The 24509-nt window shown below is 46.4% G+C and overlaps 1 protein-coding gene across 4 annotated transcripts in view; it reads right to left on the reverse strand.

Annotated features, from left to right (window-relative positions):
* Positions 1-1120: 1120 nt before the first annotated feature.
* Positions 1121-24509, reverse strand: part of BCAS3 (BCAS3 microtubule associated cell migration factor) — a 745665-nt gene continuing 722276 nt past the window's right edge. For 3 of the 4 annotated variants that reach the window (XM_055001162.1, XM_055001161.1, XM_055001160.1), the window contains one exon: positions 1121-2101. In XM_055001162.1, coding sequence (XP_054857137.1) covers positions 1953-2101 — 149 coding nt within the window. In that variant the 3' untranslated portion in view covers positions 1121-1952. The remainder of the gene's footprint in view (positions 2102-24509) is intronic. The other variant, XM_055001163.1, reaches the window with a different exon arrangement.

Consider the following 24509-nt stretch of genomic DNA (forward strand, 5'->3'; position numbering starts at 1 on the left):
GCGGACTGGGACCTGCGTATCTTTGGGACCGCCTCTCCCCATACGTGCCCCAGAGGACGCTTCGATCTAGTGATAAACAGCTACTAATGATCCCTGGCCCCAGGGAGGCCCGCCTAGCGTCGACCAGAGCCAGGGCCTTTTCGGGCTGATTGGGCTGATTACTGATAGTTTGTGATATAAATTGTAGGACATTGGTGGCCTGATGAAGAACTGGGTTTGAAACGAGCCGAAAGGAATAGACCGGTATAGCTCGTCGCCACCTTGGAGCTCATAAATCTTGGACGCCACCGATTAACTTCAACTGGCACCGTTTGCAGCCTGTGATAAAGAGGCTCCGTTAATATATGGGACTTGACTCTCTCAGTCTATTGGAACAAGTTTGCAGCCACATTGAATTGAATGGAATCGAAACTGTTGTGTTTATATTGATTGTATAATTTACTTGTGCTGCAATAATAATAATAGCTGTGTTGGCACACTTCCTTGTATTGGTGTGTACTTAACTATTGTGGAAGTGTAATCTTCTCCCTTTGTTTTGGAAAAAAAAGCCCTGCCTGGGAGTAAAGAAAAGAGGCATAGGGCCAGGCAGAGCTCTGGGACTGCCACAGAACTTCCAAGCCCACAAGTGACAAGGAACAGAGGCTTACAAGAATCATTCTGTCACAGCTGGAATTAGAAAAACGGTTTGCCTGAGTCAGAACAACAGGCCCATAGAATATCCTTTCTGCAGAACAAACAAAGAACCCCCCACACATAATTTTTTCTTAAACCTTCATGTTGCATTCAACTCAGAGCTACAGCAGAAAAGGGCATCCCCATATCAAACTGTCACCCAGTAACATTTAGGCACACTTACCTATGCTGTAATGTTATCCCATTATCTTGCTGCATAGTCAGCAGGGCATAGCAGAGGGGAAGAAATCCACAAGGTGATGATTTCATGACACAGAAAATTCTGCCTAATGGGGAAGTGGGAGAACTCAACACGAGCTTACGGTTATCAGTGGTAGTCTGTTACCGTAAGGTCTATTTTTGCTCTGGGCCAGTGCTATGGCCTTGTCAAGTCCCTCATTTAAAAAAAGGACAAGAAATTTTCTATATCAAGACACAAAACAAAAAGGAGGATTTCACCATAGACATTTATTTGAGAATACATGCATTTTGGGAAAGAGATGAATTCCAAATGCACATCTGAGAGAGATTCGTGATCACCTTTAGAAATAAAGGACATTTCTAAAATACATGGAACCATCAAAAATCATTCTTCCCAAAGCTGAAAAAGAAACAGCCCTTGCCTGTAATACTCTTGGCAACAACCAAGTATCTGTGGGGAATAAGGAGGACGGAGAATTCTGATCAATGAGGTTGCAAACAAATCACTGTCCAGTTTGGAAATAATCCTTGAAGTTTTTTACCCCACAAAGTCACTAGTCAATGTTTGGGATTCCCCCCCCCCTCCAAAAAAAGACTTACATGCCAAAGGCCTTGCTTATAGGCTCAGTTCTCCAGAAACATTATGCATATTCCCAAAGGCGAGTAGCAGCTCTAACCATTACAAAAAAATTAGCAATGATACTCAGGTTTCAAAAGCAGGTCTCTGCTCACTGTGGGGGAAAACAGGCTATGGTTAAGAGAGCAAAAATTGTTTAAAACACTTCCTTAAAACAGCCTTTTCCCAATATTTAAGGGATGGAAAAGAGAGCAAGAGAGCCATTAGGATTAAAGAGGAAAGGGCTCCTTATTCCTATTGCACGCTGCAGCAAATTTGGTATTTTGTTCGCACAGTTCCAGAAGGGATTTAAGCAGCCTAGTTGTCCATGTTTATTAGGGTAACAAGAACCATCCAATGTTGGAGCCAACCTTTGGGTGAAATGCAGATCGAGAGATTTTATGGAGCATCGGGTCGTCAGCCAACATGATTTCTTTCTTTCTCCTTGACTGGTGGAACTTGTTTATGGAAAGCCTGTAGGGAACAGACTCAACGGCTGGCTCTCGTTAGTCGGAAGAGGTGATCGGTAGCCATCAAAGGTGCGTGGAATGCTTCCGCTGGTGGAACCCGAGCTGTTGCTGAGAGTCTCTATGCTTCCTTCTCGCTGTAGCTCTGCAGTGGAAACAGAAGGGTACCCCAGCTCAGTTAATGTCTCAGGGCCGAAAGAGAAATGAGGAAAAGTTTGGGTTAGTATAGGACTAGGCTCAGATGACCTTCACCAGGGCAATATTAGAGCAAGAGTGAACTAGGAAGTGAAAACGGCCCTGGAACAGGCCCGGCTGAGTAGTGTCTGTGGTGCTAGAAGAAGCCAGCACTTCAGGAGCTGCTGGACTCGCCATCAGTGGCTCTGAGAGTGTTCATTTGGCAACAATGCAGGAGGAGACCATTGGTGGGCCGACACAATCACTAGTGGAGGGTCGGTGGCCCCTGGAGGTGCTGGCACAGTTGCTGGCTCTTGGCCACCAGGTGCCCTCTAGGCCCACCGGAAAGTTTCCCTGTGAGTTAAATGGCCAGTCCGCCCCTGGGGTAGAGGCTGATGGATCTACTCAAAAGTTCTGTAGGATTCAATCCAAATTCTGAAATGCAAGAGTCCAGTAGCACTAGGGTTGCCAGCTTCAAGTTGGGAAATTCCTGGAGATCTGGTGTGTGTGTATGTGTGAAACCTGGAGAAACCTGGAAAAAGTGGGGTTTGGGGAGGGAAAAGACCTTAGCATGGTATAATTCCATAGAGTCCACTCCAAAAAGTAGCCATTTTCTCCAGGTGAACTGATCTCTGTGGCCTGGAGACCAGTTGTAATTCCGGGAGATCTCCAGCCACTACCTGGAGGCTGGCAACCCTAAATAGCACCTTAAAGACCGACAAGAGTTCCAGGATATAAGCTTTTGAGATCCAAAGTTCTTTTCATCAGATGAAGATACCAGAAGGTATCCCACCTTCTAAACTCTCGGTAGGCCACACCTGTACAGAATATACCTGGCTCTAAAAGAACAACTCACATATGCTGAAATCCAAATTCTGAAACTTAGAGAAAGTCTTGCTAAGTGCTTTAATTTAAAACAATTTAATTTAATTTAAAACACTTTAATTTAAAACTGAAGCCATCGGGACTGGCTGTTCAAGTGCTCGCTAGTCATCAGAGCCTCGCGGCCACTGTGAAATGACCAACATCCAGTAGGACACGTAAGAAGCGTCTTGGTGGTGGCCTCCTCGGGCCGTGGCAAACAGACTGGCCAACCAGTATGAAGGCGACTGCAATGCTGCCGAGATCCCTCCACCCAGAAATGAACCAGGATGCAGGACGAGGGGGACTTTTTGTTTGATCCAGCACAGCTGCTTCAAGTGGAACCACCACGTTCAGAGGCAAAATACTCTGCGTATCAGTGTTAGGTGGCTAAAAGAAGGTAGGGCCATACCTCCGTGCCCTGATTGGTCCCTGTGTGAAACCAGATCCTGGATGGACCATTGATCAGTTTTATTTATTTTGCTTAATTTATAAAGTGCCTTTCTCCCCAATGAGGACTCAAAGTGGCTTACGTCATTCTCCTCCCCATCCTTCTTTCCTCACAACAACCCTGTGAAGCAGGTTAGGCAGAGACTAAGTGACTGGCCCAAGGTTACCCAGCAAGTTTCCATGGCAAAGGAAATCTAATGTGGCTCTCTTAGATCCTAGTCCATTACTCCAGCCTCTACACCACACTAGATCTAGCACGGCTGACCTTCTGTTCTTATAAGCCATGGGCTTCAGAAATGCCTTTTATCCCTGCAGATCCCAATAGCAGCTGATCACTCACCCAACTCACTGATCCTTTTCATATAGTAGGGGCAAGGTGTACCTCCCTCTTTACTACAGGATTCTGTAAACACGGGATTCCAGTCATGCAGCCCATCCACTTCTGCAACCCAATAGGGGGTATAAAGACTTCAGGGGTCAGGCTAGGATTTTGCCTGGATGGACCTTTGCTAAGGATGGTGGTCTTCCTCCAATTGAGGCAGTCAGTCAGTCAGTGCTTGGGCTGTGCCATTTCTGACTCCAGGAGGTGGCTGACATGATCTATTGCTACTCCTTACACAGAATTTCTTACTACACAGAAAACCAGCATGTCAGTGTTCTCACTTAGCCTTTTCCCTGTCAGGCTAGTTTTCTATGTTCAAGGAACATTTTTGTATGCAGGAACGTTTAGGTCATTTACAAACCCATCTTTCTTCCAGATATCTGGGACCAAAGGCAGGCAACATCAATTAAAATGTCAGCACTGCCATCCGCCAGCAGTGATACAGCCCAGATACACTTCGGGGGGGGGGGAATTCTGTGCAGGTGGAGCAGCTGACTTTCCAGGACGTTTGCACACCCTTATCGATCTTCTTACCAAGGAACCTCCCAATAAGTATCTGAGGAACCTTCAGGGTTGCCTGGAAAACTAATCTACGGAAACTCCACTATACGTGGAGGTGAACTTTATTCTCCTCTCATGAATTCAGGAAGTAATCCCCCCCCCCAGCAATTTAACTCTAAAATGAGTGGCATATCCCACTCTAATGCTGGCCTTATCCCGTTTGATTTGTATCCTTTCATCTCCCCCTCGTATACAGCTGGCATTAGTTAAGCATCTCACATCCCTCGATGGGTAGCCGTCAACAGGAAGCTGAGATTGTGGGCAAGGCTCCACCCGAGGATCATCGCAGAGCTGAATTCCTTCCAAAGTTACCCATCTCTCTCTCTCTCTCTCGATTTTTCAAGCTAACGTTGTATTTCCATTTTCAAAAAGAAAGAGTAGATTTTAAAAATTGAGGGGAGAGAGGAACATAACCGTTGATCCATGAAGATTGTTTTAAAAATGGGGGGGGGACGGACTCTGTTGATCTATGAAGATTGATAAGGCTGAGACTCCAAGAGGGATAGAGAGTGCTCTGGCATGGAGACATTTCAACAGAGGCCTCACGGCACAAATGTGGTACTCTCCCTAGCCTCTAGTCCCAAGGTCGAAGCAGACAAGCTCCAGAGAGACCTATGATGGGATCTTCCCCAAATCTTTAAGAGAAGAAATTGGGAGATCTGGCACCCTGAATCAGAGAAGGGCTGGTGAGAGGAGAGACAATGGGGTACGCCTACCAACGTCTGTCTTCTGCAAGCATGCACCATGTCTCGGAAGGGGGGAAAAAGACAGGCACCCATCTTTTTTTATTCTTTCCAAGGTGACCAGGAACAACGAAGGGGACAGTTTCGATGAGTGAAATTGTGCAGTAGCGGGGAGGTTTAAACTCCACTTCCTGTGAGCCTCAAATTGAGCTTTTAAAGACAGGAGGAAACCTGAGATCTCAATGTAGCTTTTACTCAAATTAACTACAGAATACAGTTTGGTGGGAGTCAGGCAGAGAAGATCATGAGCCTGAAGACTTTACAAAGCACCTGTACTTGAAAATCAACAGCTTCCACCCTGGCGCAGTGGCATTCACCTGGCTTGTCCAACAGATGCTGTGTTTCCAACCTCATATAACCTGTCTCCTGGCATGATTTCTTTTCTTTTTTAAGCAACAAGATTTTTGAGACTATTTTTGGACCAGGTAGATCAATACTAGGAGCTCTTAGTAACCGCCACAAAACCCCACAGCAAAGCTCTCAGGCTTGAAAAAGCTGCCGCCGCCGGCCCCCCCCCCCCCGCTTCTGAGGTGAGAATGATCAAAAGCCGCACCACAAGCTCACCAGCTGAGCACCTCCCGTGCCAGGCAGGCCTAGTCGGAGCAGTTGGCACAATCTCTTTTGAAAGCAGCCGCTAGACCTGGTGTTCTGCCCAGTCTAACCCAGGAAAACATCCCTTCTGGATGTTGCCAGGTAATCTGAATGGAAGTATAGCCACAGAAAGCAGAGAGCAAGAGAGTTAAGCCAGACCAGGCAGGGATATGAGAAAGAGAAATGACAGATTATAAGGAGCTGTGACATTCCCTTGAGAACTCTAGCCTGTCTTATTGAAACTCATTTTGGGTTTCCTTCAAAATCCCTGAAATGCTCCCTGAGGAAGAATCTCTGGGTTTGCTTTGAATTTTGCTTTTTGACAAAATCTGGTGACTATTTTGACTCAAATCTCCCATGTAATAGGTTGTGGTGGGAAAGAAGTGGTGGCATCCTAGCATGGGCCATTTTCACACTACTAACCTGCTTCTGTGCTATCTTCCGTGGTTTTTGCACGATGTTTCGCAACGTTACAGAAGCAGGTTAGTAGTGTGGAAACAGCCATGGTAGAATGGACTCCGCCACTTCAGATTGTAGGTAGGAAAGTGCATTTTGGAACACTTTCCCTTTGTTTAATAACTCCTTGCAAGTAGAAAAACAAGCACATGGGAAAGTGTGCTCAGACAGAGCCTCTCTTCCTTGTGTGAAAGGGCCAAGCTACACATGACGAATGACACTTGAATGGCAAGTGTATTTCTCCCTGTTCACTTGCGCTCCACTCAATCCACTTGCCGTTCAAGTGTCATTCGTCATGTGTAGCTTGGCCCCTAGTCTTCTCTTTAAAGGGTTGTTTTCTTTTATACGGGGGAACATGAAATGGCATTTATTCTAATGTGTAGATTTAGTATCTTTTAATCCTGCCCTTCCTCCAAGGAATTCATGTCAATGTATCTCATTCTATCTCCGCCCTTCCATTTCATCCTTACAATAACCCACTGAGATAGGTTAAGCTGCGAGTGTGACTGGCCCCGGTCAACCCGACAGTGTTCATGGCAACGTGGGGATCTGAACTGCAGCACTCTCATTCTCCACTTGCAGTCGAAATTGGCATAAAGCGGTCCACTGCCTCCTCTTGGGGCACATGTGGCACCCTCATGAGCATGAGCAGCTCTGCAACGATGGTGACCCCAGCCGATGAAAACCGAGCTGGCTTTTGCTTGCATAACCTTGTCTCTTGTTCTGTACAGCCCCATTCTGCATTACCTTAGTTCTACTAGAGTGTAACAGAGTGTCAGGAACCATCCAGGCAGGTAGAGAGACAGATAGCCCTAACCATGTACAGCTGGAAAAGGGCTGGAGATTGCTCTCCTTTAAGCAGGAAAGTCCAACATGCCTCACCACATGTTGGACTTCAGCACATGAACCGGGCAGATGTGCACCCTGGATCCAGTCCAGCCCTTCACGCATCCCAGAAGTTGTGTGCCAAAAGCCCCTAGAACCCTCAGAACGCAAAGGAGGGAAAGATTTCACCACCGAAAATGCATACTCTATTGTCCTGGGCATGGCAGCTCCTGCCCGTATCTCCGCTTGCACCATCTTTGAGAAGGGGATGGCGCTACTTACCTCAGGCTTGATGAGGAGCCTCCAATGGAAGAGGCGGGCAGGCCTAGGGATTATGCGGGAATTACCTTCTCAACCTGGGAGGTGCTCCTGCTAGCTTTGGGGCATGGTGCTTGGGGGTGGCTGCATTTGAACGTGACGGCGGTGGCGTTGCCTGTTCTGTGGATAAACAGAGGGCTATGTTCATTTGACAGGGCTGAAGTGGAAATGAAGAAACAAAAGAGGAAAAAATGGATAAAATAATAAAAAGTGAATGTTTCGAAGTTGTAAACCATTATGTTGAGTGCCCTGTCTTTGTATTTTGTTGTTCTTCCAAGGAGTTTGGGATGTTATTTAGGGATCCCCTGGTTTATCGTGACTGGCCTAGAGAACTGGCTGCGGGCGGCTGAATCTCTTTTTCTTGGGTCTAAAGCTGAATTGGCAGAATGGGCTGGGTGAAAAGGAGATAGGAACGTAAAGGAATATTATTATTTTATTAGTAGTAATAATCCCACCGTCACTACTGCAACTATTATTTCCCCTAAAAATGTAACAAATTCCCAAAGGATTCTAGGAGGCGTTAATACAATAAAAAAGACGCAGTTAGCAAAAGCAAAGGGTCATGCTGCATAGAACCACCTTTTCACGTAGCGATAAAATGCCTACTTGTTTTTATCACACAAAGCTGCCTTCCACTGAAGCCCTGGTCCATCAAGATCCGTATTGTCTACTCAGCCTCACAGTGGCTCTGCAGGGTCTCAGGTGGGGGGCTTTCACATCACCTGCTTCCCGAACCTTCTAACTGAAGATGCCGGGGACTGAATCCTGGATCTTTGCATACTGAGCAGATGCTGTTCTGTTGAGCCACAGTCCCACTCTTAACAAAAGAGACTCCTTGTGGCTAGAATAAATCTTTATAAAAACTGAAAGGAATAGAGAGGGACACCTTAAGAGTGGAGTCTAGCTCCAGCCCTTGTAACACCCCACCCCCCGCCCTGCACCTTTGGCTGGGATATAAAGGCTCAGGGATCTCCATTCCTACTCATGTCTGAAGAAGGGAGCTCTGACTCTCGAAAGCTTACACTCTGAAAATGTTGTCGGTCTCTACAGTGCCACTGGACTCAAATCCTACTGCTCTAGTGCAGACCAGCATGCCTACCCATCTAACTTGCTCCAGCCCATAATAATAAGAGGTTTTAAATGTAACCCCATTGCAGTCAGAGTACAGTGTTTATATGCAACACCAAAACATCCCAGAAATACAGCCATATTGTAGGGTCTCACAACCAATGATTCTGCTGACCCAGGCAAGGAGGTCCAAAGATCCAGACTCTCTATGGAGGATGGAGTCCAACTGGTTCCCCAATTATTCTATCACAGGATCTGAAAGAATGCTCTCAAGGCAACGGAAATATGCAACAGATTACCAAATGGAGTTTTGATGGCTGCACTGCCAAACAAGCCCCGTGGGTTAAAACAGCAGAAATGTGAGTATGCCAGGCCAGCTCTTTAATGGAAGAACTCAGGTGTTCAGGTGAGGCTTTGGGGTGGAGCCCAGAGTGAGTCCAGGGGTAGGTTATAGGGGCCAAACCCATTCAAGATCAGTTTGTGGTCAGAGTCATGTTCCAAAGCAGTGCACAGCTAAAAGGGAAAAAAATGGGAGAAGAAAATTGTTTTGACTTTCTTGCAACTGGACTAAAAAGGATGAAACAAAAACTAAAATCCACCAGCAGCAGGTTTTTTCTTTAGATTAGGGTTGCAAACTTTGAATTGGGAAGTTCCTGGAGACCTGGGCGAGGCGGGGGGAGCCTAAGAAGGGTGGAGTTTAGGGAGGGAACTCAGCAAGGGTGTGATGATGTAGATCCACTCTCCGAAATGGCCGTTTCCTTCAAGTGAACGAATCCTTGTAATTTGGAGATCAGTTGTAAAAGGGCATGAACGGAGTAAAAAAATTAAATGAATTGCTAAAGTGAGTCAGCTGACAGGGAGAAACCCAAAGCTCCCTGTTCATTCAAGATCCATTGGATTTTGGCAGGGCTTTTTTTTCTGGGAAAAGAGGTGGTGGAACTCAGTGGGTTGCCCTTGGAGAAAATGATCACATGGCTGGTGGCCCCACCCCCTGATCTCCAGACAGAGGGGAGTTGAGATTGCCCTCTGCACCAAGCGGCACGGAGGGCAATCTCAACTCCCCTTTGTCTGGAGATCAGGGGGCGGGGCCACCAGCCATGTGACCATTTTCAAGAGGTTCCGGAACTCCGTTCCACCACATTCCAGCTGAAGAAAAGACCTGGATTTTGGTATGGTTCAGGAAGCAAGTGGGCACCAGGAGGCACATCAGTGGGCACAAGAATGGGATTGCTTCGTAAACATGAGAAAAGACCAGGGCAAGAAGGGGCACTGTGTGTGAGGGGGAGGGTACATAACCGACTAGTAGAGTTTGCGCTGATCTTCAAATGGAGGGGGGGCGTGCCTCCGTCTCCCACCCGGTGTTTGCTAGCTATACTTCTGCTCTGGAGGTACTTCAGTTCGAACAGTCTGTCTTGAAAAAGCTGGGCAGGTGATGAAGTTCTACTCAGCGATGTTGCACATTTTTTGCAAAGGTGTGACTGACCTTCAGACTTGTTGGCAACACCTCATATGATTGCCGTGACAATCTGCACAACCACTCAAAACAAAGAACATTTTAAATCATTTCGCTGTTGTGTAGTGATAGTATTCAGCATGGCGGTGGCCTGGGTCGCTTGTGCTGACAACACAGATGCTACTGGCTGCTTATCATATAGTGGCTTGCTTGGTTTTCAAATACCCAAGGATTACTACCAGCAGGCCATGCACCATTTAATTTCTACTATGATGTGAAAAAGCACTCACGCAGAGAATGTTTCAGAAACATTCCCAAAGTATGAAAAAAAAATCAAACTTCATGTGAAGGGTTCAAAGGTCCTGCTTGTCTGAACAGAGGGGTGTTCAAGCACATACCCTCAAGAAGGAGGCTAGAAAATCTGCTGCAGGAACGTACACAGAGAAAGCAGGTCTGGTCAGAGGAACTGGGGAGTTCCTGGAAAGGAGGCACCTCCAAGACAGCAGCCGGTGTAAGCCTTGCACCCAGGTTTCCTAAAAGCACTGCTTTGGGCTAGGCAGTACCACCTTATCTTGGAGATGCATTCTACCCACCATGAGCAGAGATGATGAACCATATCTGAAAGACATGGGAAGGGAGAACAACAGTGCTTGGGCAGGGAGGTGATACTGTCTTTTTGCTTTAGGTTTAGAAACTGGAGCTTTGCCTCTTGCACTGACTTGTCATTGAAGGAAATTGATGAGACAAGCGCTTATTCCTTCTGCCCAGACTTTTGGGCCTAGAATCTTTGAAGAACGTTAGAGGGCATGTGGCATTCTATGACATCACCGTTCTTTGGATCTCGTTGGCTCCCTGAGCACTGCTAGAGCCACAGGGGGCTACAGTGGCTCAGTCTCAAGGTTTGACCCTGGAGTCTCAGGGCTTTAGCCTTCTTCTCAGGGACTTCAGTGGAGGAGGTGAAATCTCACAATGAGTAACCATAAGCAAGGGGCAAGCTATAGTCCACTTGGTTTTGAGTGTGTGCGTTTTAACAGGCTCCGCTTGAGCCACCAGATGGCTTCCTATGCTATATGCCACTAGATCTGAACTTCAAGAGACTTGGCAATCCGATGGACATGTCTGGAACCCATCAGGAACAAACGTTCTTCAAGTCAGGCTGTCTTCCACTAGTTGCTGGGACCTGGGAAGCAGCATGCAGATGTTACTTTTCTGTGGACCAGACAAAGGCAGAAAGCCAAGTTCCTAATATTTATACCAGGCCCAACCAACCCCCCAACTCCACACTGCCTGCCAATAGAAGGGTTACACCCCTGTAAGTCCCTTCTGTGTCTGCAGACGTCTCTTGGGCCTGAGCAAACGCAATTCTGGGTATCTTCCTCGTCTCTTCCAATCCCAGGCGTCCAGTTCAAGGTCCTGATCTTCCCATCTTCTGCCAAGAACCGAGACTGAATGTTTCAACCAAACCTTCCGATATGTCCCATCTGCAAAAGCGCGGACAATCCATTCCTTAAATGAAAGGAAGCTGCTGGGACAAAAAGCCCGAGAACAGCTGGGCAAGACAAATCATCACTCCCCTTTTGATTTTATGATCTTCGAGGCACATGGAGGAAAATCAGGCTGCATCCGTCATCAGAGCCAAGTCAGGTCGTTTGTCTGATCAAGACGAAAGAAGAACCCCAGGAGCTGTCAAAGGACTACACGGAATTCTTGAAAGAGAGGAAGCCCCTGCCTGCCTTGCTAAATGTGAAACCATTTTTATACGGGACATTAATCTGGGGCCTGCTAGAAAATCTATATAGCCCTCTGTTGCCTGGAACGCTCATAAATTATACTGCCGTTGCTTTGCTTATGCTTGCTGTCTCTCTCTGTAGTGGTCCTCTCCAAACTGTGGAATCTCCTCTCTGGTGCATTATTCCTCCTAATGGTTTTTCCTTTCTCCCCCTTTTCCTTTATAGAAGGGGCTGTTAGGCAGACGTTTCAAAATATCCTCCATGGGACGCAGGGTGGGGGAAAGGGAGTGGGAAGTTTTTGCTGGAAGAACGGGTCCATCGCTCTCCCCAGTGAGATTTGCACAAATTCCTGCACATACAGGCCAGGCACAATGACACAAGGACGGTTGGGCTGACGTGTTGATGGGGCAACGGGGAAGCAGAGGCTGCAGCTTTGGATCCAGGAATTCTTCTTCATCGTCTCGAGCTGTCAGGACGTGTTAGGCTCAAGCGTCCAGCTCGCTGAAGGAGTGACCCCGGACTGAATGGGAGAACGCTTGCAGGAAGAACTAATTGTCGTCTCTTTTTCACACGTCAGTCATTTTTCACAGCACTGCGTTCTTGAAATTCAACCAATGTCCCCTTTCCTTTTCATAGCTCTGTGCCGGAAGATTCAGAGAGATGCCCTGAAAGCATTTTTTTTTTAAAAAAGGATCCAGATTTCTATGGTGGTAGGAGTGGGACAAAAGCAAGTGAGCCCTCTCTGTCCAGTGCCTCCCCCCCTCAGAGCAGTGGAGGGAGAATTTTTTTTAAAGCTCAGTGTTGCATATGGGGGTCATGTAACTTTTGATTAAAAAAACCAGAAGTGACATAGGTAACTCTAGGAATCGCTAAAAACTCTATGGTGACATGACACCACAGCTGATGTAACACCTCCCCATCTCCACTCACAGCCCTCCCACCAATAGTCAAGCACGACCTGGCAATCCTACTATCTGTCTATCCATCCATCCCATACTTCCTCCCAGGGGCGAAAGTAACTTGAATTCCTTACAGGTACCATTTCTCCCTGGAGGCAGGGCTTGCCCAAGATTTTTTGTTGTCCAGGCAAACGATTACTTTGGCACCCCGCATTCAGTAGACGGAACAGTGAGGATCCTTGGGCTGTTCCTGGGCTCCTAGTCGCAGTGAAGCAGCAGCAGCAGAGACAGTTGATGCTTGGCCAGGACTAGGAGGAAGGGAAAGAAGGATGGCCCCTGGTGCTTTCCCCAAGTTTGCCTAGTGATTAGGCTGGCAGAAGATGGGAGGGGGTGCCTCAGCCACTTTCTTACTGGTATTCAGCACCAGCTCAGACTGGTTTCCTTTCCTCCCTGCTGCTCCTGGCAGAGGACACTGGGCTTATCTCCTCACAACAACCCTGTGAGGCAAATGAGTTTGAAGTGCTAGGCAAAGCCATCCATTGCATTCTGCACACAGTACAAAGTTCTGCATTTATTTGCACAATGAAGAAATGTGAATGTGAGGTTTGGCATTTACTCCCTGAAGTGTAGTAGGACCTCAAAAGTAAAAAACTAGCCTGCACGGCATATTCCATCTGCAGAATATCAATGGCCCATTAAGACAAATGGACCATGTATTGAGAAGCAAGAAAGCCATATGATCAGGGCTTTTTTTCAGTGGGAACGCGGTGGAACGGAGTTCCGGCACCTCTTAAAAATGGTCACATGGCCGGTGGCCCCGCCCCCTGATTTCCAGACAGAAAGAAGTTTAGATTGCCCTCCGTGCCGCTGGGCAATCTAAACTCCCCTCTGTCTGGAGATCAGGGGGCAGGGCCCACTGGCCATGTGACCATTTCCGCCGAGGGCGATTTAAACTTTAAAAAACGCCCCCTCTTGTTCCAGCTGACCCAAAGTGACGTCATTGTGTGGTCTTGAGTTCCACCACCTCTTTTCCCAGAAAAAAGCCCTGCATGTGATCACGCAGAAAGGTCCATAATATCCATGGCCACAAAACCTGTAACAGCATTTTCCTATGACAGCTTAATTGTTTTCACTGCTGTTCTTGGATGTTTTTTTTTTGGTTTTGTTTTACAAAAATAGATGATGCTGAGTTTTCTTTTGTAAGGTCTTTTTTTACAGACCACAGAAAACTTGGTACGACAAAGCTTCAGTCGCAGTCTTTTGGAATCCTGCCAGGTTTGACTCGGCACAATTTCTGGAAGGTTAAAAGTACACCAGATAAAGAAGAGACAGACTCTATATAGGACAACAATCCATTTTCAGGGTTTACATTGTTGTATGATTTGGGAGGGGAGTTATTTCCTGAGCTAGGCATTTGTGTTACTACGGCTCTCTGTAGTATCACTATAAGACCTTATTAATGTCACACAAAACTATGGTTTAATTAAAGTTAACAATGGTTAGTATGATCGTGTGAATGCAGGTCACTATGGTGTAGCGGCTACAGTGACAAACTAGAATCTGGGCGACCCAAGTTCAGTTCCCTGCTCTGCCAAGGGAACTCACTGGGTGGCCTTGGGCCAATCACAAACTCACAAGGTTTGTCATGAGCTAAAAATGGAGGCAAGGAAAATGATATGAACTGCTTTGGATCCTGATTGGGAAGAAAGGCAGGGCATAAATGGGGTCAATACAGTTGCAGTTTTAATGTCTGTGGATTTTTAAAAGCAGTTTTAGTGCACTGTTTATTGTCTATATTAAGGTGTTTTTATTGCACTTTTTAAAAAACGTAATCTGCCTTGACTTTTGGCGAGACAGGCAAATTATAAATGAAGTAAATACATTTGCATGTTCACCTGCAAACCGACCATAGTTGAAATAAACCATGGTTTTGCCTAACTGCCTCATGTCTGAACAAAGCCCATGTCAGGATTACCTAGGCTTGTTGAGGAAACTTCATAGAGTCACAATGAAATCCTAAGAAGAGTTACTCCAGTCTAAGGCCATTTTGTGCCTAGGCCTCAGTGTCTGGCTTTCAGTTGATCAGGTAAACATGATCCTGGCCGTCTCCCACAACACCCACTCAATGTACAGGGGCCGTCAGGTGACGTGTGGGTAAGCAAGACTACTGGCAAATGTTGTGGTGAGGACTGCCACCACATTAATATAAAGGGAAGAGAGAGAGAGACGACAGTCATAACAACAGCCTTTTGTGTACCTTGCAAGACTCTATCCCTCGTGATCACAAGTAGCCTTTCAAATTCGCCACAAGTTTGCTGATGAGCAGGGATTTTTTTGTTACTACCATCAACCCAACTATCCTGGGAAGAAAACTGCCTTTGGAAAACCTGTCTTGTATGGACAACAGCTTCCTAAATCTGGCAATTACCTCATGGTCTGAACATCATTTTGCTGATATGCTGAATGAGGGGTTTCAGACATGTCCTAACCTCAAAACTTGAGCAATGTCTTTTATGTCTAAGACTTGATCAGCCCTGCTCCCCCTTCTGAGGTTGTTTGGGTTACTGGATCCTTTGACAAGCATCTGCATTTGACAATACATCAGTTGTACAAAACACAGAGAACAATGGCGCTGTCCAAAATGCTAACTCCATTTTTACAACTTGCCAATGGTGGACTCAAGCAGCAACGCTCGTCTTAGACGCAAACTTTTCTTAGACTTAGATGCGTCATGTTTTTGAATGCTCTTCTGCAATAAAAGCTCCTTGCAGGTAATAATCTAACATACGAAGACAGGACCGCACTAAACTTTTCTCCCTCATACACTGCATTTGTACATGCAGATAAGGATTTTTTCAAACTCTTATGTGCAGGGAGCATTTTAAAAGATACTACTGCTGACTGGCAGCAATGAGTCCAAAATTCTACCACCACATTCTGCGTAACTTGTACAGCAGCTCCCAAATTGTTAGTTGAACGAGCAATTCAGTTTTATGTCAGACATTTCAAAATGATTACTGGTCATTTGATGGTCTGTGATGTCAGATGAAGAGCTGAACTATGCCCAGAGGAGAAAAATTACCCTATGTGAAAGTTTAGAGGAGTTAATGGAAAACCAAGAGATTCCTTTCTCCGCATCCCACAGTTGTGCTACAAGATTCATTTCAAACTGTCCAGGATCACAGACCTAACTAATATGAATAACCATTAAAAAGCTCCTCTGCAAACTACATTTTCTCCCCTCCCCCAGCCCCAATTGATTCCTGAAGAAAAGGCCAAGCTCTCTTCCAATGAGATTCCATGCCTGCTGAAATGATTTTGAGCCAAGTTTCTGCTCGGGGCCTAGCGCGAGTCCTATGACAGACATCATGTAGGAAATACAACTGTTTTGAATGGCAGGCTGGAGGTGGGGGGGGGGACACAATCAATAACTCCCTTTGCCCAGTAAGAGACAGAACATGCATGTGGAAAAAGAGCTGCAGGTGAAGGATGTTTAGTGTGGGTGGCGTCACTGGGAAGAGGCAAACTGAGAGTCTCTCTACACGAGACATCTTACACAAGGATACCGAAGTGCTGGGAGATGCCATGTTAGCCGAGAAGCGTAATTTTAAAAGGCAGAACCGAAAGTCCTGTCAATTTCACCTCTCAGCGGAGATCACTCCTCAGAGGGTTTGTTAATTTCATCTTTGCCTCCCCAAAGGTTCTGTCAATTTCACCTCCCCTTTGGGGAGGCAAAGATGAAATTAACAAACCCTCTAAGAAGCAACCTCCAACGGCTCTTTCTTTTAACTCTACCTTCACATCATCCTTCCCTCTCCAGGGTCTCCAGAAATTAAATTTCCAAGCAAGAAATCTATGTATTTTATCTCTTGTACTCATGTAGTGGTTAAGAGCAGCAGGATTCTAATCTGAATAACCGGGTTTGATTCCCCACTCTTCCACTTGAAGCTAGCTGGGTGACCTTGGGTCAGTCACAGCTCTCAGAGCTCTCTCAGCTCCACCCACCTCACAGGGTTGTGAGGATAATAACAACACACTTTGTAAACCACTCTGAGTGTGGCATTAAGTTGTCCTAAAGGGCAGTATATAAGTTGAATGTTCTTCTTATTACTATTATGTTTTTCTATCCTCCGTTTTATGCACAGAACAACCCTGTGAGGTAGGTTAGGCTGCGCATGTGTGCCTGGCCCAAGATCACCCAGCGAGCTTCCAGGGCAGAGTGGGAATTTGATCCCAGGTCTCCCAGATCCTAGTCCAACACTCTAACTACAACACTAGTCAGCTGGATCGTCCACCTTTTCCAAATTAGGTGGGTCTCAGGACTGACACCTTGATGTACTGGTTCTATGCAGTACTGGACGGGAGACACACATACACACCCTGAATTCAACTCTGGATGCCTTGCCTTTGAACCCAGAGGCCTGCAAGTCATCACAGCACATTCCCTCCACCCGCACTGCCACAGAGCCGACGTGATTTCTCCCAGCAAAGTGCTTAGAAAGCCATTATTTGTAATAACTGTTAAATGATGAGACACTGTTTACCCAGATCGTCAGATAAATTCTCACTTGCAGGAGGCTCACTGGAGCGCCCTCGGAGTCATCTGGTTTGCGTTTGCAACACAAAATGTAATTAGCCTCCGTAACACAGCAGAAGAATTCAATAAAAGGGGGCTTTGCTCTTTGCAGGTCTGATAGCGACATTTTTTCCATAAATGTTAATGAAGAAAAGGCTGATGTGCCTTACACTCCTCCACATGTGAGCCAGTGGGGTGGGTGGGAAAAGGGACGAGAATGTTCTTTGGAATCTTTTTAATGGAGCACAATCTCCTTTTGAGTCTGGATGGGGAAAAAAACACAAAGACCACAAAATCCTGATAAGATTCAGATCTCAACTAATGGAACTGGGGAGAGAAGTCAGGGTGAGGAGGAAATCATTGGGGCCAGCCTTAACATGGGCCAGCAAGAAGCCGTGTCAGGATGAATCCTCATTATGGGCTCTGAACCCAAGACTAGAGGCAGACCAGGAAGGAGCTGCAGGGAAACCAGCCACCCCCCCCCCAAAGAATACTCTTTGTACTAGTCAGCTCGGGGAGGGCAAGTGATACCTCTGAAGCCCCTATCAATGTGTCTAGGTCTAGGTATGTTGCGCAACAACGAAGAGACTTGGCTGGATCCAGTCAGAGGTTGTCACAGCTGCTGGAGCCCAGCGTAGCTGTCTGTAGGCTGCCACCACTCTGGTACAGGTTTCCTAAAGAAGGGCCCAGAGCACCCAACTAACACCTTTTGTTGACTCTTTCCCAGTAGGTTTGATTTATTACATGACCAAATGAGGCATGAGGACCCAGGCAGAATAATAAAGAACTTTATTTAAAAGGTTTATTAATAACTGGTTCTTAAACTTGGTATATTAAAGAGAATAGTAAAGTTGGTGAACAAACAAAACTAAAATACCCTAACGCGTCTAACTAGACTGCTCTTAACTGTCCCCTGGTGACTGGCTTCCAACTGTCTCACCCCTTCTGGATGAGGGATCCCTCCGTCTGCAGCAGCCTCTCCTCAGCTGCGCTCCCTCGAAGTGAACGCCATCCTCCCCCTGTGATGAGGCCTTTTATCTCTTCTCTCAGGCACCATCTCCCTCCTTTCCTATTGGTGCAATTTTTCCCTCAGAATCCCCTCTTACCCAATCACCGGGGCCAAAGGGAACCTGGGAAATGTAGGCCTTGCAGTAACTTTAGTGCAGGCTTCCCCAGAGCCACTAGGCCTCACTAGGCCCAGGCTCATAACAGAGGTCTACCTAGTCCAACATCCTGTTTCCAAGAGCAGTCTGTTAGACTCCTCTGGGAAGTTCACAAGCCGCCTTTCCACATAGTTTACACCCCCGAAATTGATATTCAGAGACAGTTTGCCTCTGACATAAATTTTCCATCCTTAACTCTTATTGCTAATGGGAAGGATCTTGCTGCATCTTGTCCAGCATTTGTTTTCCATTAATGACCAACTACATGCTTTTGGGAAATCTGCAAGCAGAGCCTTAAGACAATATCCTTCCTCTCTGGTCATTGATCTCTCAGCAATTGCAGAAAAAGTGCCTCTTTGCCTGGAGGCTTCATCTAGCCATCTCGGTGAACAGCTTTAACTAGATCTGTCCTTCTTCGTGAATTTGTCTAAACCATTTTATTGACTAATCTTCACTGCAGGTGGTAGCAGTGAATTACAAGTTAATTATTGGTGATGTGACATATCTATTGTCTCTCCTAATTTTACACAACTACACCAGTCCCACATTTGAAGGCAGGCTGGCTGTAGCTGGAGAAGGGCCACAGTCCCATGGCAGAGGGCATGCGTTGCCTACCAAAGCACCAGTCCAGTCTTTGGCCTCTCCAGGAATGACCTCTGCCCTAGATCTGGAGAACTGCTGCTAGCCGCAGCAGAGGATGCTGAGCTGGAGAAACCAGCAGCCTCATCTGTTATCAGGAAGCTTCTTTTTAACGGGCCCATGCAATGGCTCAGTGCAAGGCATCTGCTTTGCATGCAGAAGGTCCTCAGCCTCAGAGAGAACTTCTGGATAGAGAATCTCAGGGGCTAAGAATGTTCTTCCTCTGTCTGCAGAGTGATTTTTTTGATTCTTCAGAATCCATCTTCCATGTAGAAGCAGAGCCATATTGAGGGGCTCATCAAGTGTTTCTGGGTCAAGATGTAGACTTGGCACTCTGTTCTCTGTCGCAGCAAGACAGGCAACCACACGGCTGGTGGGTTTGGCCTTCTATTTATTCAGACGAGGGCTTTGTGACATTACGGTTTTTCTGCAATCTTTCCCTAACCTGCTTTGCTGTGAAGTTTAGGGAAGCATCACAGCAAAGCCTGGCTGGCTGCCTAGTGGGTGGAAAGGTTGGGTCTTCCCAATTCCACTCATGTGGCAGCCATTTTCCCTACCCCATCCACGCAGAAGCTATTTTTCCGGTCACCACTTGGGGGCTTTTCCAAGTTTTTTCCCCTTGTAAGTGCACTAACAAAATGGTATATGGCTATGTCAATTGGGGGGGGGGGATATTTGGTGTGGAAGTGGAAAGGGAAATAGCCACCCTGGGCACAGGGCAGGGGAAGGAGGGGAAGCCCACCATTTGGGAGCTTAATTAGCAACTGCAGCAACAACACAAGAAAGATCCAGAGGAGTTAGCCGTGTTAGCAAAATCAAAAAAAGTCCAGTAGCACCTTTAAGACTAACCAATTTTATTGTAGCATAAGCTTTCGAGAATCAAGTTCTCTTCGTCAGATGCATGGTACAGAAACACCATGCATACATGCATGCATCTGACGAAGAGATTCTCGAAAGCTTATGCTACAATAAAATTGGTTAGTCTTAAAGGTGCCACTGGACTCTTTTTGATTTTTAACACAAGAAAGAGCCGTCATGTAGAACAGCCCAGCCACAGGGAGGGCCCACTGCACCCTCCAGCTGCTTAATGTCGCTTTTCATCTGTTTTCTTGTGTCCCGTATCTCCTCTGTGAGTGACACATAAGCTGCACAGAGGCTTTTAACAGGACTTTTGAGAAGTTTATTTTAAAAAAATAACAAGAGTGGCTGGTGCAGATATGAGGAGGGGGAAGAAACGTAAGCCAGCGTTTCACAAATTTTAAGCAGCTGGGAACGTTTTTCTATATTAAAATTCACTCTAGCAGTGCCCCCCCCCAACATGTACTTTTAGACTGAGTAATAATGGAAGGCCCTCAAAGGCGCCTGCCTTTTATTTTTTGCCAAGTTATTGTTTGAGGCATGCTTCCTGATTGGAAGAAGGCTGGTCAAGAGCTGTGACTCATTCAGAGATTCGACGGGAAGCAATCTGTGATGGCAGATGAGTGAGCGTGACTTAATGTGCAGATGAAGTAGAACAACCCACCCTTGTGGGCAGGATATGCAGGGACACAGCAGGCAACCTCTCCTCAAGGCAGAATAGTTTTAGTGCCCCCCTGCATAAGGAATAATTTAAGCCTCCAATCTCATCTACTTCACACACACTCCAGAATTATCACCTCAGAATTATCTGCCCCTGCACCAGCTGCTAACTGGAATGAAGTGAGGCCAGAGCAGTGAGTCATACAGAGATGCAGTGGGCAGCCTTCTCTGTGACTGACTGCGTACTTTGTGCTCAGGGGAATCTTTAATTGTGTCGTTCATTTGCTTCTCATCACCTTTCAGCAGTTGCCCCAAGGTGTAAGGGTGGGGTAAGTTCTGAATTAAGCAAGTGGCAGTTCCTTTGTCTACTAACTCCTCAAGAATCACATACACAGGCAGTTTGCTTAACACATTCAAGAAAGGACCTCCAAACAACCTGTAGCTTAGTCAACGTCCCACCATGAGCAACTACAGTGATTTATTCTTGACTGCTGAAGAGATTCAAGATATGATTGGGATCCGGCCAGTTAATTGGTATCTCCAGAATCCCTTGCACATAATACTAGGCTAAACTGAGAAGTATTTATAGCCTTTTTTTTTTGCTGCTTCTCATACCAACCTGATGGTGTTGAAGACAGCAGCCACCGAACCGCTCCCTTTTCCTCCTCTCTAGCCGCACTGAGAGCCAAGCTACAAGTGACACCTTACACAGGTTGGACAGTTGTCAGCTTCCCTCAAGTTTTGATGGGAAATGTAGGCATCCTGGTTTTACAGCTTGGCTCTCCATTACAGCTGCAAGACCAGGATGCCTACATTTCCCATCAGGAAAGCTGACAAGTGTCCAACCTGTGTCAGGCATCACTTGTAGCTTGGCTCTCAGACATCACCCTGAATGTGTATGTTGTCATTAGTCAGAGTTAGCTTCTAACCGAGATTCTCTTGATAAGAAAAGTGGGAGGAGCTCTGTATGTGTGTGTGTGTGTGTGTGTGTGTGTGTGTGTGTGAGGGGGGCGGGCAGGCCAGGTTCATGCACATGTTGGTTAAATGCAATGTCTGCACACAGCCTCCATAGTTAATTTAAAAACTTGGGTGCCTTTCATTAGAAGTGTGGCCAGTGAGGCAGGCACACAAGACTCCCCCCTACCAATGGCTAATCGCATTTGTCCAGCAGAACTGTTGGCTGTTGAGGGATGTCTGTGGATTAGCCAGTGGAGAACTGCTGATGCGTCTCATAGGATATTGGCTTACGGCCTCTTGCCTCTGGAGGGAAACTGTGATTAACTGGCCCCTGGCTCGATGTGAACACTTCTTCTACTTCCAGACTAAGAGTTGGGTCTACTCCAGGGATGGCCTCCCCTCCCCCTTAAAATTCATCTGAATTCCACATACGAGCAAATGCCAAACACTGAGGATTCAAAACAAAAATTTGACTTGCAACTTGCAATGTCCACACCCGAAACCAACCAGAGCTACAGGACCCGGGAAAAAACCCTTCTGACAATGCTGTAACTTAATTCTTTGGTAAAGAACGTAAAATGTTCAGGAGAATAAGTAGTAAGTATCCATTTAGCTCGGTGATTTGTCTATTTTTCTTTAGTCAAGGACAGCATCAAAACATGCCGCACCAGATAAAGCGTTGGACCAAGAATGGAGAGACGTAATTTCCACGCCCTTCTCTATCATAAAAATCACTTGTTGCTTTCAGATAGAACAATAGTTTTCTTAAACCACACTTTGTACAACAAAATAGTAAAGAGTTCAGTAGCACCTTAAAGACTAACCAACTTTATTGTAGCATAAGCTTTTAAGAACCATAGTTCTCGAGAACTGTGCATCTGACTAAGAGAATTGTGGTTCTCAAAAGTTTATGCTACAATCAAGTTGGTTAGTCTTAAAGGTGCTATTGGACTGTACTATTTTGCGACTACAGACTAACACGGCTAACTCCTCTGGATCTATTTTGTACAACAAACACTGGTTAGCCACCAGCTGCAAGTAACAAATCCTGCTAAATAACAAACTCATTGCGCAGGCATTAGGATCAAGCATGTCTTTGAACCAAAACCTTCCAGAACTGCCAGCACCAGCTGCGGTGGCCCACTTGTGACTGCAGAAAGATGGGGGAAGTATTGATCTCCCACCTCTCCATAAGGCTCTGTCCCCACTGCTTCCTCTTGAGTGACATCTAGTGATGCTTTGGCCTGGTCTTCGCTCAGGTAACAGCATCCCTGGCCCAGTTCCCTAGTTGAGCTCTCTCTCTCTCTCTCTCTCTCTCTCCCAGCTTGCATCCTTGGGCAGCCGTCTTTTGGTTCAGTATCTTCGCTTAGACAATGCCCAGCAAGGGACTCAACTTTGAGACTGGCCCTCTTGCGTACTGTGCCCAGTTTCCATCTCTTTCAAAGAGGATATTGCAGAGCTGGAAGAAGTACAGAAGACAGCAACCAAGATGATTAGGGAGCTGGAGCATCTTACCTATAAGGAAAGGTTGAAGAGTCTGGGACTTCTCAGTTTAGAAAAGAGGTAACTAATGGAGGACATGACAGAGGTTTATAAAATTATGCATGGGGCAGAGAGAGTAGACAAAGAGAACTTCTCCTTCTCCACAAATACTAATAACTTGGAGGCATCCAATGGAGCTGATGGGCAGTAGATTCCGGACAAAGAAAAGGGGACACTTCTTTACACAACGAGTGATTAGTATGTGGAATTCGCTACCAGCGGATGTAGTGAAGCCAGAGCAGCTTTAAAAGGGCATCAGCCAGATTCATGGAGAACAGGTCTATCAGTGGCTACTCGCCATGGTGACTAAAGGAAAGCTCCAAATTCAGAGGCAGTAAACCTCTGGATACCAATACCAGGAGGCAACATCAGGGGAAGGCCTCTGTGCCCTGTTGCTGGACCTCCAGAGTAATTGGCTGGCTGCTGTGATGCTGGACTTGAAGAACTCTCCCTGGTCTGCTCCAACAGAGCTCTTTTTACGTTTGCCCCCAGGGTGCCATCCATTTTGGAGGGACGGTATCTCCATAACAGAGCACACGCTTTGCACACCAAAGACCTCCGGTTTAATCTTTGGCATCTCCAGTTACAGGTGTTGGGAAAGACCTTCCTGGAGAATCACTGCCAGTTGGAGCTGTCGACTTCAGGTGCAGCCTGGAGATCTTCTGGGATTACAACTGATCTCCAGACTACAGAGATCAGTTCCCCTGGAGGAAAGGACTGCTTCAGATGGTGGATCCTATAGCATTATAGGTTTCTGAGGATCCTCCCCTCCATACACCCCACCCTCCCCCAATTTCACCCTCAAATCTCTAGAAATTTCTCAGCCCGGAACTGGCCACCCTACCAAAAGTGGACAATCCTAGATGGACTGAGGGCCTGACTTGATTTAAGACATCTTCTTGTGCTCATTGCCATCCCCGGTCCCAATCCTTCCAGGGCTCAGCTCCCATGTGCTTGGCTGTCAGAAAAGCCCAGGTCCATCAGCCATCGCCACAAGCACAAAGGCTCTCTGAACCTTGCCTGTTCCTTTAACAACAAATCTAGAAATGGGATTCCACTTTTCTTGATCATCCTCATCGATTTTCCTCCTCGCCAGCCCTGTCCTCCGGAAAGGGCATTTTTCTTTCCCCCAGACCCCGGCTTGAAAAGGGTTAAGAAAATGTTTATCACGAGGCTCGCTTCAGAGTTGAAAGTAATGTGATCAGTAATGAATTTTGTGTTACATTAGGTTGTATAAATGGACAGACAAGCGCAGACACCAAGTGGCCAGGAGTCAGGGCTAATTTAATGAGGCTAAAATAGAGACAGCACCAATTAGAGGCAGGGCCAGCTCAGAGCTCCTGCAGGGACTGCAAATGAAAAGGTACAAATCAAATTACTGACTAATAGAAGCAGTACAAGAGAGGGCAGTCAATGCTAAATGCATTAGGGCCCTGTGACCTCCCTGCTCTGAACAACAGAATCCCAAATCTGACTTTAAAAAACAGAAAGAGAGGGGGAGAGAGAGAAATCATAAGCATCAAAGGACCTCTTCTTTGGTTAAGTGGGGGGGGGGTCCTCAAAAGTGTTGGTTGCAGCAGGATTCCACAGCCCCCATTTTGTGTGCCTGACAGGTTTTTTTTTTAAAAAATCAGGTGGTGAAGTTTT

This window comes from Eublepharis macularius, chromosome 17, assembly GCF_028583425.1.
Source record: "Eublepharis macularius isolate TG4126 chromosome 17, MPM_Emac_v1.0, whole genome shotgun sequence".
NCBI classification, from domain to species: domain Eukaryota; kingdom Metazoa; phylum Chordata; class Lepidosauria; order Squamata; family Eublepharidae; genus Eublepharis; species Eublepharis macularius.